This window comes from Panthera tigris, chromosome B2 (assembly GCF_018350195.1).
Source record: "Panthera tigris isolate Pti1 chromosome B2, P.tigris_Pti1_mat1.1, whole genome shotgun sequence".
Taxonomy (NCBI): domain Eukaryota; kingdom Metazoa; phylum Chordata; class Mammalia; order Carnivora; family Felidae; genus Panthera; species Panthera tigris.
Window position 1 is genome coordinate 49,059,964 of NC_056664.1, and position 15,023 is coordinate 49,074,986.

At 37.7% G+C, this 15,023-nt stretch overlaps 1 protein-coding gene across 1 annotated transcript in view; it reads right to left on the reverse strand.

Moving 5' to 3' along the window:
• Positions 1 to 15,023, reverse strand: part of PKHD1 (PKHD1 ciliary IPT domain containing fibrocystin/polyductin) — a 475,560-nt gene that overhangs the window by 43,656 nt on the left and 416,881 nt on the right. Inside the window, exons 61-62 of the mRNA XM_007095512.3 lie at positions 5,244 to 5,379; positions 4,172 to 4,259 (exon numbers count right to left, since the gene is read on the reverse strand). Of these exons, the coding sequence (XP_007095574.2) occupies positions 4,172 to 4,259; positions 5,244 to 5,379 (224 nt within the window). The remainder of the gene's footprint in view (positions 1 to 4,171; positions 4,260 to 5,243; positions 5,380 to 15,023) is intronic.

A 15,023-nucleotide genomic window follows, 5' to 3' on the forward strand; every position in this document is an offset into this window, starting at 1 on the left:
TCACATTGGCCAACCTTGGATAGCTTTGCTTAATTATCTTACTTTCTTAATGATGTGGCTTGACTTTGCAAATTTGTGCAGGAAACATTTTGAGATGTCCTTTTTCCTGTGATTTTAAACCTAAGGAGTTTCAGAGTTAACTGTGTTAGTAAAGAAATAACCAAGAAGAGCAAAAATATGACTCAACAATATGGGTGTTACTTTCATCAAAAGTGAGTAAAATATGCATTGCTGTAAGTGGAAGAATAGAAAATATAGAGTCTATGAGATGAGTCTCACAAAATAAGCAGCATTGCCTGGGCCTTTATTTTTTTTAAATTTTTTTTCCCAACGTTTTTTATTTATTTTTGGGACAGAGAGAGACAGAGCATGAACGGGGGAGGGGCAGAGAGAGAGGGAGACACAGAATCGGAAACAGGCTCCAGGCTCCGAGCCATCAGCCCAGAGCCTGACGCGGGGCTCGAACTCACGGACCGCGAGATCGTGACCTGGCTGAAGTCGGACGCTTAACCGACTGCGCCACCCAGGCGCCCCTGCCTGGGCCTTTAAACTGCATTGTTCATGGGGCACCTGGGTGGCTCAGTCGGTTAATCGTCTGACTTCAGCTCAGGTCATGATCTCATGGTCCATGAGTTGGAGCCCCGCGTCGGGCTCTGTGCTGCCAGCTCAGAGCCTGGAGCCTGCTTCAGATTCTGTGTCTCCCTCTTTCTCTGCCCCTCCCCTGCTCATGCTCTGTCTCTCTCTGTTTCAAAGATAAATAAAAACATTAAAAATTTTTTTTCTAAATAAAATAAAATTGCATTGTTCAGGGGTGCCTGGGTGGCTTAGTTGGTTAAGCATCTGACTTTGGCTCAAGTCATGATCTTATGGTTTGTGGGTTCGAGCCCTGCATCAGCTCTGGGCTGATAGCTTGGAGCTTGGAGCCTGGAGCCTGCTAGACAGATTCTGTGTGTGTCTCTCTCTGCTCCTTCCCTGCTTGTGCATGCTCTATCTCTCAAAAATAAATAAACATTTAAAAAATAAAAAATAGGTTTTTTTAAATAAAATAAAATTAGACTGTACAAAGAAAAAGTGGATAGGGTGCTCAGGAGAGTAACAAGACTATGGAAATTTGAGAAAATTACACAGCACAGGCTGAAAAGATTTAGTTTCTTAATAAGTAGATAAAGTAGGGAATTCTTAGGCCAGAATAGTTGAAAGCCAACTTGAAAAGATATAGCAGGCAAATTTATAGCTCTAATAAGAGAAGAACAGAATGAGACAAGCCTGAAACAGTAAGAGTTTTGTAGCTATGGAATATCTACTCATGAACTGTCAATTACCTCCTTAAGAAAATTTTCAGAAGGGACTAGTTCTATTTTCTGGAATTACTGTGTAACTTTGCAGGAAAACAAAATGTATAAGCTAAAAAAAACAGTGATGTAAAAAATATCTGGAATTCATGAAAAATTATGTTGAATGATACGTCATTAAGTTGGAAACTTTATTATTTTATAGGTTTCCTTTTTTTAAAAAAAATTTTTTTATTAATTATTTTTGAGACAGAGACAGAGCATGAGCAGGGGAGGGGCAGAGAGAGAGGGAGACACAGAATCTGAAGCAGGCTCCAGGCTCTGAGCTGTCAACACAGAGCCTGACACGGGGCTCAAACTCACAGATTGTGAGATCATGACCTGAGCTGAAGTCGGACACTTCACCAACTGAGCCACCCAGGCGCCCCATACGTTTCCTTTTTTAAGGACAAGTAAGAATGAAAGGGGAAGCAGGTGTTCCATACCAGATGATAATAACAGTTTAGGTAAAAAAATAAATGTAATTAGCAGGAGAGGCAAGATTTAGTATTTCTATGATGGACTTTTCCCCATACATTTTAGTATTTTATTAATTTTTTTTTTTTACAGAATCCATGTGAAAGAGCTTAGGCTCATTAGCCAGGTTAGAGCAAGAAATAATCATAAAGTCATGGCTTATTCTTGGAAGGCAGCAATTTTATAGATAAGCTGATATTTTGAACTGGTGAATGAGTCCTTTACAAGTTTGTAAAAAGCATTAAAGGCAACCCAAAAACAATAGAAATGTCCTAACCAATTCATGAAGTATATAAGGAATCTGATAAGCTGATTTTTTAAAAGAGTTATCAACCCTCTAATTTTGCTTCTAGTTGTTGCCTGTGCTTTTAATGTCATATCTATGAAATCATTGCCAAGACCAATGTCAAGAAGATTTCTCTATGTATTTTCTTCTAGGAGTTGTCAGGTCTTATGTTTAGGGCTTTGCTCCATTTTTGAGTTGCTTTTTCTGTATGGTATAAGATAAAGCTCCAAATTCACTCTTTTCCATGTGGATATCCAGTTCCCCAGCACTATTTATTGAAAAGTATGTCCTTTCCTCATTAAGTATTCTTGCCACCCTTGTTGAATATCAGTTGGCCATATGTTTTTGGTGTGAATTTATTTCTAGGGTCTTCATTCTGTTCCATTGATCTATACGTCTATCTTTAGGCCAGTACTCTACTGTTGTAATTACCATAGTTTTGTGATATACTCTGAAACCACAAAGTGTAACACTTTCAGTTTTATTCTTCTTTTTCAAGGCTGCTTTGGCTATTCAGGATCTTTTGTGGTTCCATATAAATTTTACAATTGCTTTTGATATTTCTGTAAGAAATGCTACTGGTATTTTGGTAGAGATTGCACTGGATCTGTAGATCACTTTGGGTAGTATGGACATGTTAAGTAAAGTTAGACAAGTAGGATTACTTGTCAAACTAAAAAGCTTCTGCACAGCAATCAACAGAGTAAAAAGGCAACCTACAGAATGGGAGGAAATATTCATAAGATATATGTCTCATAAGGTGTTAATTTTTAAAATATATAAGAAACTCTTGCGTCTCAATAGAACAAAAACTCATAACCTGATTTTTAAAAATAGGCTAAAGACTCAAACACACATTTCTCCAAAGAAGACCTACAAATGGCCAACAGGTACAGTATATGAAAAGATGCTCAACATCCGTAATCATCAGGGAAATGCAGACCAAAACTACAATGAGATATAATCTCACACCTATTAGGATGGCTATTATTAAAAAAAAAAGAGAGAAAGAAAGACAGCAAGTGTTGGTGAGGATGTAGAGAAACGATAAGTCTTGTACATTGTTTATGCGAATGCAAAATGGTGCAGCCAATGTGGAAAACAGTATGGAGGTTCCTCACAAAAATAAAAATAGAATTGCCACATGATCCAGCAAGTCCTTCTGGGTATTTATCCAGAAGGATTGAAATCAGTATCTCAAAGAGATATCCAAACTTCCATGGTCATCACACTGCTATTCATACTAGCCAAGATAAGAAAACGATCTAAATATTCATCAACAGATGAATGGATTTTAAAAATGCAATATATGCATACAATAGCAAACCATTCAGCTTTAAAAAAAGAAATCTGGAAATATGTGACAACATGATTATCCTTGAGGACATGATGCTAAATGAAATAAGCTAGTCACAGAAGGACAATTCCATTTATATGAAGGATTCCATTTATATGAAGTATTTAAAATAATCAAACTCAGAGAAACAAAGAATAGAATGGTGTTGTTTTTACTTTTATTTTTTTTTAATTTTTTTTTAATTTTTATATGCACAAGCCCCAGGAAAAGTAAATGAAGCTACCAGTACCTACCAGTACTAGGAGTGAACAGGAAGGCAACAGAGGACAAAGAATGGTAGAGAGGGGAAAATAAACTCTAAGGGCCTGCTCTGGGCCAGGTGTTTGCATTTGCCATTGCATTTATGCTTCATAACATTGAGAGTGTTTCTGTTTCTCCACAGAAACCACATCATACCTATGACTTGCTCCCTGGGCCAGTCCATGGTACTGTAGTACCAGAACCATTTGTCCTGAGGGACATACCCTTTTTCTTACAGCATTTTGAGGATACGGATATTACGAAAATGTTCCTTCATCAGAAGAGGAGGTAGTTCCTTAAGTATTTAATGCCAGCCAATTCTTCCTTTTTACAGATATGGCACTCTAGACTGAGGAAAAGGAGATCTCTTCCAAATTACCCAAGATATTGACCATTACTCACCTTGCTATGAATTCTAGTGGTTGCAAACATTTTCTTGCAGATGCAGTACTAACGTCTCTGAATGTCACAGGTACCTACCTTTCAGCACTGAATCTGATGTCCCTTCCAGGGAAACAGAAATGGCCCAAGGCTCTGAGGGAGGCCCCAAGGACTCTATTCTCTGATTCTGGAAATAGAAAAAATAAGGTGGGGAGAAGTAGATTGAGAAGAGAACTTGGGGAAGTTATCTAAAACATAAAAAAAAAAAAATCAGACAGAATCTTTTATGAAACACATATTCAGCAGAGACATGCAAAGGAAGGAAAATGATAAATATTTTCTGTCTTATGTTAAGAACATATCAAAATTAGCTTATCAAGAAGAGAATGGAGATTATCAAAGGAGAAGTTTGGGCAGATCAGTGAAGAGGAGAAAGGAAAGCTAAGTTTACAGAAGAGAGTGGCATTATGTGTTGAAGGTTCACAAGGAAGGTTTGATTGAGAGAAGAGAGCAGGACCACACTGGCCGCATGTCAGATTACTTCAAAAAGGACAGGTTTCCAAGTGTGGACCTAAATCTCACAGTCTTCCTCCCTGTGCCAACAGGGCAGGGGTACATTTTTACAATAAAGAGTAGAAAGCTAATTCAACTGTCACATTTTACTTCTCCCCCACTCCCATGACTTAAATAAATATTAAAAAAAACTAGAATCAGAGGGCATGGACACTAAAATTAGAATTAAGCACAGACGCCTTTGTTGATGATTTACTTAACCACATATAAAAGAAATCATTTAAAATAGCGAAAAGCTATAATGCAGATGTGGTAGCATAAATTCCTTCATTAGCATATGAAATGACTTCTTGGAGAAGGCTAGATCTCCAAAAGATATGAGAGACCTGCTTCAAGAATTTGGCTGGGGAGGAAAAGTATCAGGATTTGATTTTTACTCCTGATCACATTCTGGGCACTCAGAGAAAGTAGAAGGAAACCAAGTGTGAGATAGAAGGAAGATGGCAAAAGGGCAAAAGTATTATTAGAGGTTCTCAGTGCAGCAAACACCGCATGGGGCACTCTGTCAATGTGTGACATGGTGGTGAAATCTAAAACATGTGCCAGATATGACATGCTCCCAGCTCTAAAGAGAGGTTGTTACCCATGAACCAGTTACCTGCTTATCCAGAAAAACAAGCTGTGGTTGTACCCTAAGTTCCTTTCCCACTTCTCCATCAGAAGGCTGGACCAGAACCGAGAGAGCATGGGGCCGAATGTATATCAAATTCCCAGTTTTAAAACTGCTTGTATTTCTGGCATGCATAGACAAAAATAGAATACATCCACAAGGTTATGGATATCATGGCAATAACTATTCCTATAATGCATTATTGCCAGTGAAAACATTTGCAGTTGCTTTTGCTTCTAGAAACTTTGTAATGCACTCTATAGGAAACATGATCTTACAACCAAAAAATAATTATACATTTACTGTTTATGCTTGCTTTTAGCATGGGCAATGGATGGACTGGGCGTGTGGGAGGTGTGGGGAGAAGCACAAATTATGAACTTAGATTTTGTCACCATTCATTAATATCAGTCCCAAGAATGCCTTATCAGACTAAAATATTTAGAAGGTGCGGATATGTTCACTACTCTGCTCAAAAACCAGCTCTCCCCACAAAGGCTCTGATTTGTAGTGTTTTCCAATTTTGATGGTATAAATACTTCTACCATGGCTGATTCTATGACACTGAGATGACGTCACTGGAACAAGTTGGCAGAGGTGCCTGACAGCAAGCTCCAGCAACGGCGCTGTGTTACTTGGAATAGTTCATTTAATCCTAACAACAACCCTTTCGTATTTACATTCTCCACAGTGTGCTTGCACTAAATAGGCTCAGTAACTGTGGAATTAATTGATTAATGTATTTTAATTGAATGAAGCCCTCAGGGAGAATAGTAACTGAAAATTAATATATGCCAAGCACGTATGGTGTACCAGGTGCTATTCTAAGCTTTCCACATATAAACGCATTGCATCTTCAAAATAACACTGTGATGTAGGTATTTCTACTTAAACATCAAGAGACGGAGGCCCACAAAGGCTTAAATGCCTTGCCAGAGGTCTCACATCACCCTGTATGATCAGGGTCTAGAGCAGTTAACCAATGAGTTGTATCATTTTTTACCTTTCAAGTACATTAATAACTGATGTGACTTAGCAATAAAATGCAATATATATATATATATATATATATATATATATATATATTAAACAAAATGCTTATGTAATTCATGATACCTCAAAACAGCTTTTTACCAAAGCTTTGGTGTTTCTGATGACCAAGATAGCTTCATTAAAAGAACATTATACATTAGATATCTATTATCTTATTGTCTATTGTATATTATGTATCACAGTCATGCAATAGATTTCTAGCAATTGAATGGAGATATATAGACATCATATAGCACATATATCACCCTAGTATAGAGCATCCATTGCTGACTTGTTCTCAAAATAGCCTAGGTCAGGTATAATAAGGCTTTGATTAAAAAAAAAGAAAAGAACAAAGAAAAAAAGAGTAGCCTACCCTGCCCCGAATGCTTGTAAGTCAACTACTTTATTCCCTAACCCTTTTTTTTCCCTCTTATCTAAAGAGAAAAAAATAAAATATTTATTTAACATGGAAGGTGTATGTCAGGGAAAGATGACAATTAGTCCCAAAAAGAGGAAAGAGTGAAAGAGCAAATAGAGTGGATCACGAACCATGAAGTTTCTGTAGGAAGCACTTTCTCTTTCCCCCGAGAATCCTGGGAAATGGGGACAGAGTGGGAACATGTGGTTCTAAGAGTCCCCTTTGGTCATCTACCAGTTAAGGCCCTGACCTCTGTGCTAGAATCACTCACTGGGAATTCAACATACAACAGCCTAATCTCATTTATTACTTTGCTTAGCCTGACTGGGTAAGGATCCTTTTTTTTTTTTTTTAAGGGGAACAATTTAAATTGGATTTTTAAAATCCATGCTATTAATTCTAACCTTCCATGGGGCCCAGGTTATTGGAAAATTCTAACATTGTTACAAGATCCTATCTCTCCCCTAACCCATTTCTTAAATGCTTTCTCATGTGGGATAGGGTGCAGGCTAGCAATGCGGTTAAACAAGCTGAAAGATCCCACCACAGATCCTGACACATGTACAGTGATGTCTGGAAATGAAGAGATGGGAGCCACCGGTCTCAGCACCCGCTGAAAGGGCTATCCCTGACACACTTTAAAGTTTATTGTGAGCAAACATCTCTTATTAAATGTAAACAGCATCTTACTGGAGGTCAGAGACTTGCTGCTACAGCATATCCCAAGGTAATACCACTTTAAGCTCCACATAAACTCTTAAGCAGTTTCTATCCTAAAACCTGACCGTAGGTGGTACAGTTTTTTACGATATGTTATAATAGTGCAATAAATCTGTTAGCTTAAAATCGAATCTCCGTGGCCTTTTAGAGAAATCATCATTAAATGCAGGGTCCTGTTAATGATGCCATCGAAGTGAAATTGTTTAATCTGCTAAGGGGGTGAAAGGTCACCAAATGAATTTTTTATAATACATCAACTTGACACGCAATAGGGAAAACTGTAATAGATAAAAGCAAAGGAAAAGGGCACTGTCTTCTTCTGATAGGTCAATAGCAGCCAAGAGAGTCACTCATCCACTTTCCTTTCACGATGGGGCTCCTTTTGCATTTAATATGGACACCCAATTAATACCTCAGCACCACAGACAACCTCATTTTAGGTGACTTATAGCAATTTCTCCCCCTTCCCTGAAATGAAAGTGATCACAATACATCATAGCATTGTGCGAATTAACGTTAATTGATTCAAGTTACCAAGCAATGATGGGCCACTTATATAATCTAGGCGTTATTGGGTGCTAGAAGGGATGGAGGGAAGATTAGATTCCAGTGTCCGTTGCTGTGACGACGGGAGTCACCTGACGCCTTGTTAGACAGTTGTAAGGTTCTATTGCTGGCCCCAGTGGGGTCGTCAGTAAACTGGAGTGATGTCCAAACATCATTATACGCTGCTCCGATATTAAAGCAAAGGGATTAGCAACTTATTGCAAGCAACCTGGATTTGTCATGGTGCTGTCGTTATCCAATTTCCAACTGCTAATGTGACTGTAGCCTGCAGGCAGAAGGACCTACAGCCAAACTTTAAAAAATGGGGGAGGAGAGTTCCCTCCAACCCTCCCAGTTGTAACTGCTATTTAACAGCTTCCAATTCCAAGTCAGGTATGTGAAAGAATTTTTTTTCCCTTCAGTGCTTAAGTACCAGCTAAAAAATAAGTAAAGATCAAGAGAATACAGACGTTTCCCAGTTCTGAGATCACCACTATTCACTCTAACTCTTGCTTTTCAATCTGCCAGACCCGAAATGCTTCCTCTGTAGAGGAGGGGATTGTTTCTATTTGCATGGCAAACCTAGCAAGCAAACAAACAAATCCTACTGAAAGCTGGCTCTGGGCAAGACCTGTGGGGATGGGCTGAGGGTAGGGGCCTTAGAGATAGTACCTCATTCTTTCTTCAGACTTCACCTCCTCAAAGTTACTAAGTCAGGTTGCTATAATAGTGCCCCATGTTTTGATCAAATGTTTCAGATGTCCTGCATTTTCATTCATTCCTGTTTTAAATTGGCTAGACAGGGAAGAATCTCTATGTGTCCTGAGGGGGCTTGAATTGCAAAGTTTTCAAGATTCCACACTGGGGCAGAAGAAAGTAAGCTATCTAATCGACTCAGTTTAACAAACATTTTAACCCTTCTACTATGTACAAACATTGTTCTAGGCACCATGAGATGTGCAAAGATAAATAAAACACCATGGCCTCTGCCCCTGAGAAACATAGTCACCCCTCCTCCACCATATAGTTTGTAAGGCAAGAATGACTTTCCTGGCTATCTCTCAGAGGACACACATACCATTTCCCTTATATTTCATAGTCCTTATGCTCCCTATTAAGATTAGCCAGATCCCTTTAGCTGCTGTCAAGTACTAGGGAGAGAAGAGGGAAGAAATGTCTTATGATCTGACAGTTTCCTTCTGGCACTGTAACATGGTGGTTCCAAACCTTATATATTGTAAACACCCAATACATGTTACTGTACTAACACTGTGACAAATCAGTACCCACTATGTACTTCCTCTGCTCTTAGGTCATTACATGCCTCTGAAAAGCTACTACCTATCTTGGCCTGGCTAATTTCAAGTTCTGGTACATCCCTCAATTGGTGTGCTTACTGCTATGCTCTTATACTTGTTGTTCTTTGAAATTACTCATTTCAAATTGAGATTTGAACAACCCTAGGTACAGGTGGCAATGTGCCAGGAGTAAATAAAGACACAGAATAAACATGGCACATCTTCCAACATGGTCAATTGAATGGTTAAAACCTAAGTATCTTAGATGAAAAATTTTAAATACTATTTTATAATAAATTTGTCATGACTATCTTATCTGGGATAATGAAAACTCTGAATGCACTTATCAAGATCACACACAAACTATTCAAAATGTCCTGTTTGCCTTAGGGTACTGTAGCCTTAGTCTGATCAGGAAAGCAAGATCCAAGATCTATATAATGGATGAGATTTAATATGGGATATTGGTTACACAGGAGTATTAGGATAGCAGAAAAGCCAAACAGGTTACATTTCACTATTTGAGACAAATATTTGATGATCACTTACTATTCATAGGCACTCTTGGGAACATACTAGTAAGTTCAAGTGTTGACCATCTAATAACTGTTATACAGATAAAAATATACTAAAGTTAATATAACTGAAGTTAATTTTATGGAAAACTAGATTAATGGTGAAGCAGGTTCATATTGAATCAATTTCTTTGTAATTATATATAGAATGAGATTTCAGATAACATATTCTTATTAAATAGTTCTGCAAACGTTTGTTTTGCCTACCCATGGATTTTAAATCTCTACATTTTCACTTGAGCCATATAATTTTTTGGACATAATAGCTGTTCAATGAATGTCTGGAGAATAAAACACATTGAAATGCAGGGTTTTATGAGTCCTTATTATATTTACCTCCAACTTTGCCATCTGTACACAGAAATCTTAGTTACTTGATTTTAAGGTAGCATGGTTTAGTTTTGGGATTCAAACTACATGTGGATGTGATGGATTAATTGTAACCCAGCAGCACTGGATTACAATTAACATCCTATTTATAAGAAAAATTGTAGAAAAATATAACCTGCAGAAGTGGAGTCAAGGATTTAGCAGTCTGGGGCCATTTAATGTAAGAACAATGGTACTGAAGGGTATCACTGAAGAAACAGGGCTATGAAATAAATGATAGTTTTAACGATGACCATGAAACATCAATAAAAACTGTGAATGGTCCACATTATTTCCCATTTAATAAGGCTGGATAATATGTTGTTGTTGTTGTTTTGTTTGTTTGTTTTTACTTTAAGAGATTAAGGTTTTTTTAAGAATGTGGTGACAAAAGGAACAATTTTTAATTAAATGGAAGGTTTGCCTATGCAGAGCATCTCATTTTCCCACAAAACCACATATATGAAATACCATTGTGACAATTTTGCCATTCACCTAGCAAAACAGAGAATTTGTATTCTAGTGAAAAGAAGAAATAGCGTAGAAACATTCTTTCATGGCAGATCTGTGATTTTGTCATGAAGGAGGCAACAGGCAGCTGGCAGTACAGAAATCTCTTCCAGGAAGAACATTCTGCCAGTCTTGGGAAGAACGTCCTTCCGTGTTGAAAGAAGAATTCTGTTCTTTATACTGTTTCCTAGAACAGCTAGGAAACAGTTCTTGTAGCTTTTCTAGGAAACAGTATACAAGAACTATACTGTATACTGTTCTCGCTATTTCCTAGACAGCAGGTGACCAGGGGGTATGGAGTGGTTGCACAAGAGAAGATGCTAAATGAGACTGAGTGACAATAGACTTGTTAGTCTTACCAATGGTCTCAGCTAGTTCTCTATTCTATGTCTGCCTGGAAAGTGCTACTTTACACACAGTAAGGGAACTTAAAAAGGTACTAAGTTGATGGGCTCAAAAACACACATACATACACTCCTCTAATGTCTTGCTCACCTTCACTAGAACTGTTTTCAGGAGCCAAGGATCATGGCAATGTCATAAAAAGAGAGCATAACTGGAGATAACATATTGGGTTTCTACTGCTGCATAACAAATTAACACAAACTTAGTGGCTTAAAATAATACAAATGTATTATCTTTGGGTTGTGGGTCAAGACTCCAGACAGGCTTGGCTGGGTTTACCGCTGGAGCCTCTCAGGAAGAATCCACTTCTAAACTCATTCAGATTGTTGCTGGAAGTTATTTCCCTGTGGCTATAGAATGAAGGTCCCTGTTTCCTCACTGGCTGCCAGCCAAAGTCCATTCTCTACTCATTCCACCTGCTTTTTTTCCCATGTGATCCCTTCCAACTTAAAAACAGTGACACTTTAGGTCCTTCTCACACTTTGAATCTCTCTCTCTTCTTACTCTGCCATGCAGGAGAAAGCTCTCTTGTTTTAAGGGCTCATGTTATTATTTGGGCCCACCTTGAAAATCTTGGGTAGTCTATCTTAGGGTCAACCATGCCACATAACATAGTATATTCAATAAAGTGCAATCTGACCATACTCATAGTTTCCTGGGCTAAGGGCAGTATGCATCTTTGGAAGGCCATTTTAGAAATTTCACCAATGTTTTGGCATTTCAGTATTAAACTTCCATAAAAGATACAGATATGTTTAATTTTACTGTATGACAAAGAATAATATTTAAAGGTGTTTTTAGTTGTTTTTTTTTTTTTTTTTTTTTTTTTTTTTTTTTTTTTTGTCATGAAGCAGAGGAAAGGGAGAGAGAAGAGAAAGGAGAGAAAATTAAGAGAGTAAAAATCAAGTTTCTTCTGAAAGAAAGGTAAGGAACATAAAATATGTCTTTCTGGGATTCCAGATAAAGGATAAAATATGTAAGACTCCTGTAGAGAACTGTCAGTTTAAAAAGCTAGACTGAACTTATGTTTATCTCTGTGCCCTCTCCCTCTATACTCCACTGAAATTATTTAAAAGAAAAAAAATTTTTAGGATGTCCCTGGAACCACAGTGGAAGGGACGGCCATCTTGCCAGCGCAACCCAACGGAAAGCCCCAAGCGATGCGCGTGACCTGGCGCGAAAAAAGCCACCCCCCCAAATGCTGCAGCTTAAAAACCCCACCCCACCACACCTGGGCGTGACTTCCCTGACTCCTCTCTCTCTCCCCCTGAGTCACGGAACCTCGCCAGAGACCTTAGTTCCCAATAAAGCCTTTGACTGCTAAAATTTTTTAGCTTCTGACTCTTATCTTTACCCTGCCCTATGCCTGACTTTAACAAAAATAAATAAAAATGGTGCAAAACATGGGCATAAACGGTGTAAACTAACAAATACAAACAAGGCAAGGGAGAAGTATTGACAACAGAGGTCAATGAAGTTTTGGAAGATGGAAAACAGGTTCATGAAATTGACTTAGCCAAGCAGACAAAATTTAAATCCAGATGCCACTAGAAGAGGATAAAGACCAGGAGAGGCCAATTCACTGTATATTATTTAATTAAAAAGTAGAGAGCACTCCATTTCTCTCCCACCATAAGAAGTTGATTGCTTTTTGAAAGCTGGTAGTACTCCCCTTGAAAACCAAATGCCCAGCATGGTCTCAATTTGTTGAAATGCATACAAACCCATTAAGTTAACAAGAGTGAACCTCTCAACATTCTTGGTGCTTTTCACTGAAAGGCAAGTGTCCCTATCTATACTGATTCTTCTGTCTCAAGGTCAGTTCATTAGCTTGTCAATGGCTCTCCAGTGAGTTCAATGGAAGTCCCAACTGACACTGATCAAAGTTGAAAGAAACAGGGCTGGCCTGAGGCTTCCACAAGGCTTCAGGGTTGTTTAGCATATTGTGCAATTCTTAGGACCAGGGGAAACCTTGTTAATTTTCATTCAGTCCCTTAGGACAAGGCATTTCTCATTCTGCAGAGATTTATTCAGATATACTCAAGAAGCTGCTTTTCCTTATCTTCAGAAGATTTGCTTTTTACCTTATGTTTGGAAACTCTCTCTTAAAATACCAGGGGGACAGAGAGAGATGGAGAAATGGAACACATCCCAACAGAAAATCGATGCTATAATATACATGTTCAGCAGTTTCTTATTAAATCAGAAATATCGGAGTCAAAAGTGAAAACATAATGGCTATGATGGATGGTGGGCCATAAAGGTGATCTCTGAAGCTGTCTCGCTTCTCCATAACAGAATGATATCCCCCACATAGATGTGTGTGTACCTGAACTTGTGCTGGTTCCACTTTCTTGGCTGGGCTTCCTCTGCTATACCTCCAATGCTTCTACTCTGACTTTTTTCTCTCCTTCTAGTTAAAGGCTCAATATTCACTGAGTCTTTTTTTATACATAATACAAAAATCAGTTGTTTGGGGATGATGACCTGTTAGAAAAGCTAAGAATTGTAAAATCTAAATAGAATTAAGCAGTGGACTGGACTTTTCCTCTCTAGTCACCTACATATAATATATTTGTTAGAACTTGGTGGGATCTAAATGAAATTGGGCTAAAGGAAAAATGATTAAACGTAAGCTAAGATGCATTGGCAATTTTTTTTTCAGATTACCATGCATTATGTTATAATGACATTGATAACATGGTGAAGGTTTGGTGGTTGGTAAAAATATCTAAGATTTAATAGATTCTGAACAATCACTTAACTAAGAGTATCTTTTAATTCTATAACAATTCATAAAGCCCTTCAAGTTTTCTTTTCATATCTCCCATATATATTAATGTGCTGTCCAGAAGAGGAACAACCATTTATACTGTAAGTCAGGTGAAATATGATACAAAAACACTAGCTAAGCTTTCATTTGGATATGTTGCTCTGTATATAAAAAGGCAATCAATGTATTAGATATGCCTAATGATGTGATGGTGTCTCTTTTTTGTTTTTGTTCTTATTTTATAGCAAATCCCACATCCACTGAAGATGATATGTGGAAGTAACTAACACCCCTTAAATATCAATTGTTTATTTATTAGCACTACCACAAATAAGATGAAAAAGCAGTAATAACAGAGTAATCTAAAAGAATACGAATGTTCTAAAATCTCATTGAATAAGAAAAATCAGAATCTAAATAATTTTATCTATTTCAGGGACCTAATATCAACTGAATTTGTGCATGGGTTTGAGCTTATTTTTCCAGTGATGGTGACAAGCTTATAGGGAATATCTATGTTGCTCACCTCTAACCCTCTATAACCAGCAGCAGTCATTTGTGAGATGGTTAGTATTATCTATATTTCTTAAGCATTACAACAAGTTCATCATGTCTCTCAGTCTAGGGTATCATTTTTAGTTCTTTTGCATCTGCTAAAAACTGGAGCTTGGGACTCTAAAAGCCTTGACCCTGTGACAGATATCTTAGATGCACTTGGGCTGGTCACTTTACCCTTTAACTAACAGAAACTATAACATTGAGAGTAATTTACACTTGTTTTCCCTTATTGTGCACTTCCCATGCTTCTTCATTTACTAAGCCAGAAAAACATTCAGGTATATTTATGTCTGAAATGTCTGTTGAATAGAAATCTGGTGGAGGACTCCAAAATAAAAGCATTTAGAGTAAGTATAACATAGCACAAAGGATGTTGCAGATCTTACACAGCTCTGTGTCATAAACATAGTTGACAACAGTGATATTCCTGCCTCATACAATTTAACAAAGGCATCCTTTTCATGGCTTTATAATCCTAGGTTAAATAAGACCCAATCAGGGTCACTGAATTAGCCTAGTAAGCTCCTAGTCATCCTTCAAAACTTTCCTAAATAGAAGTCT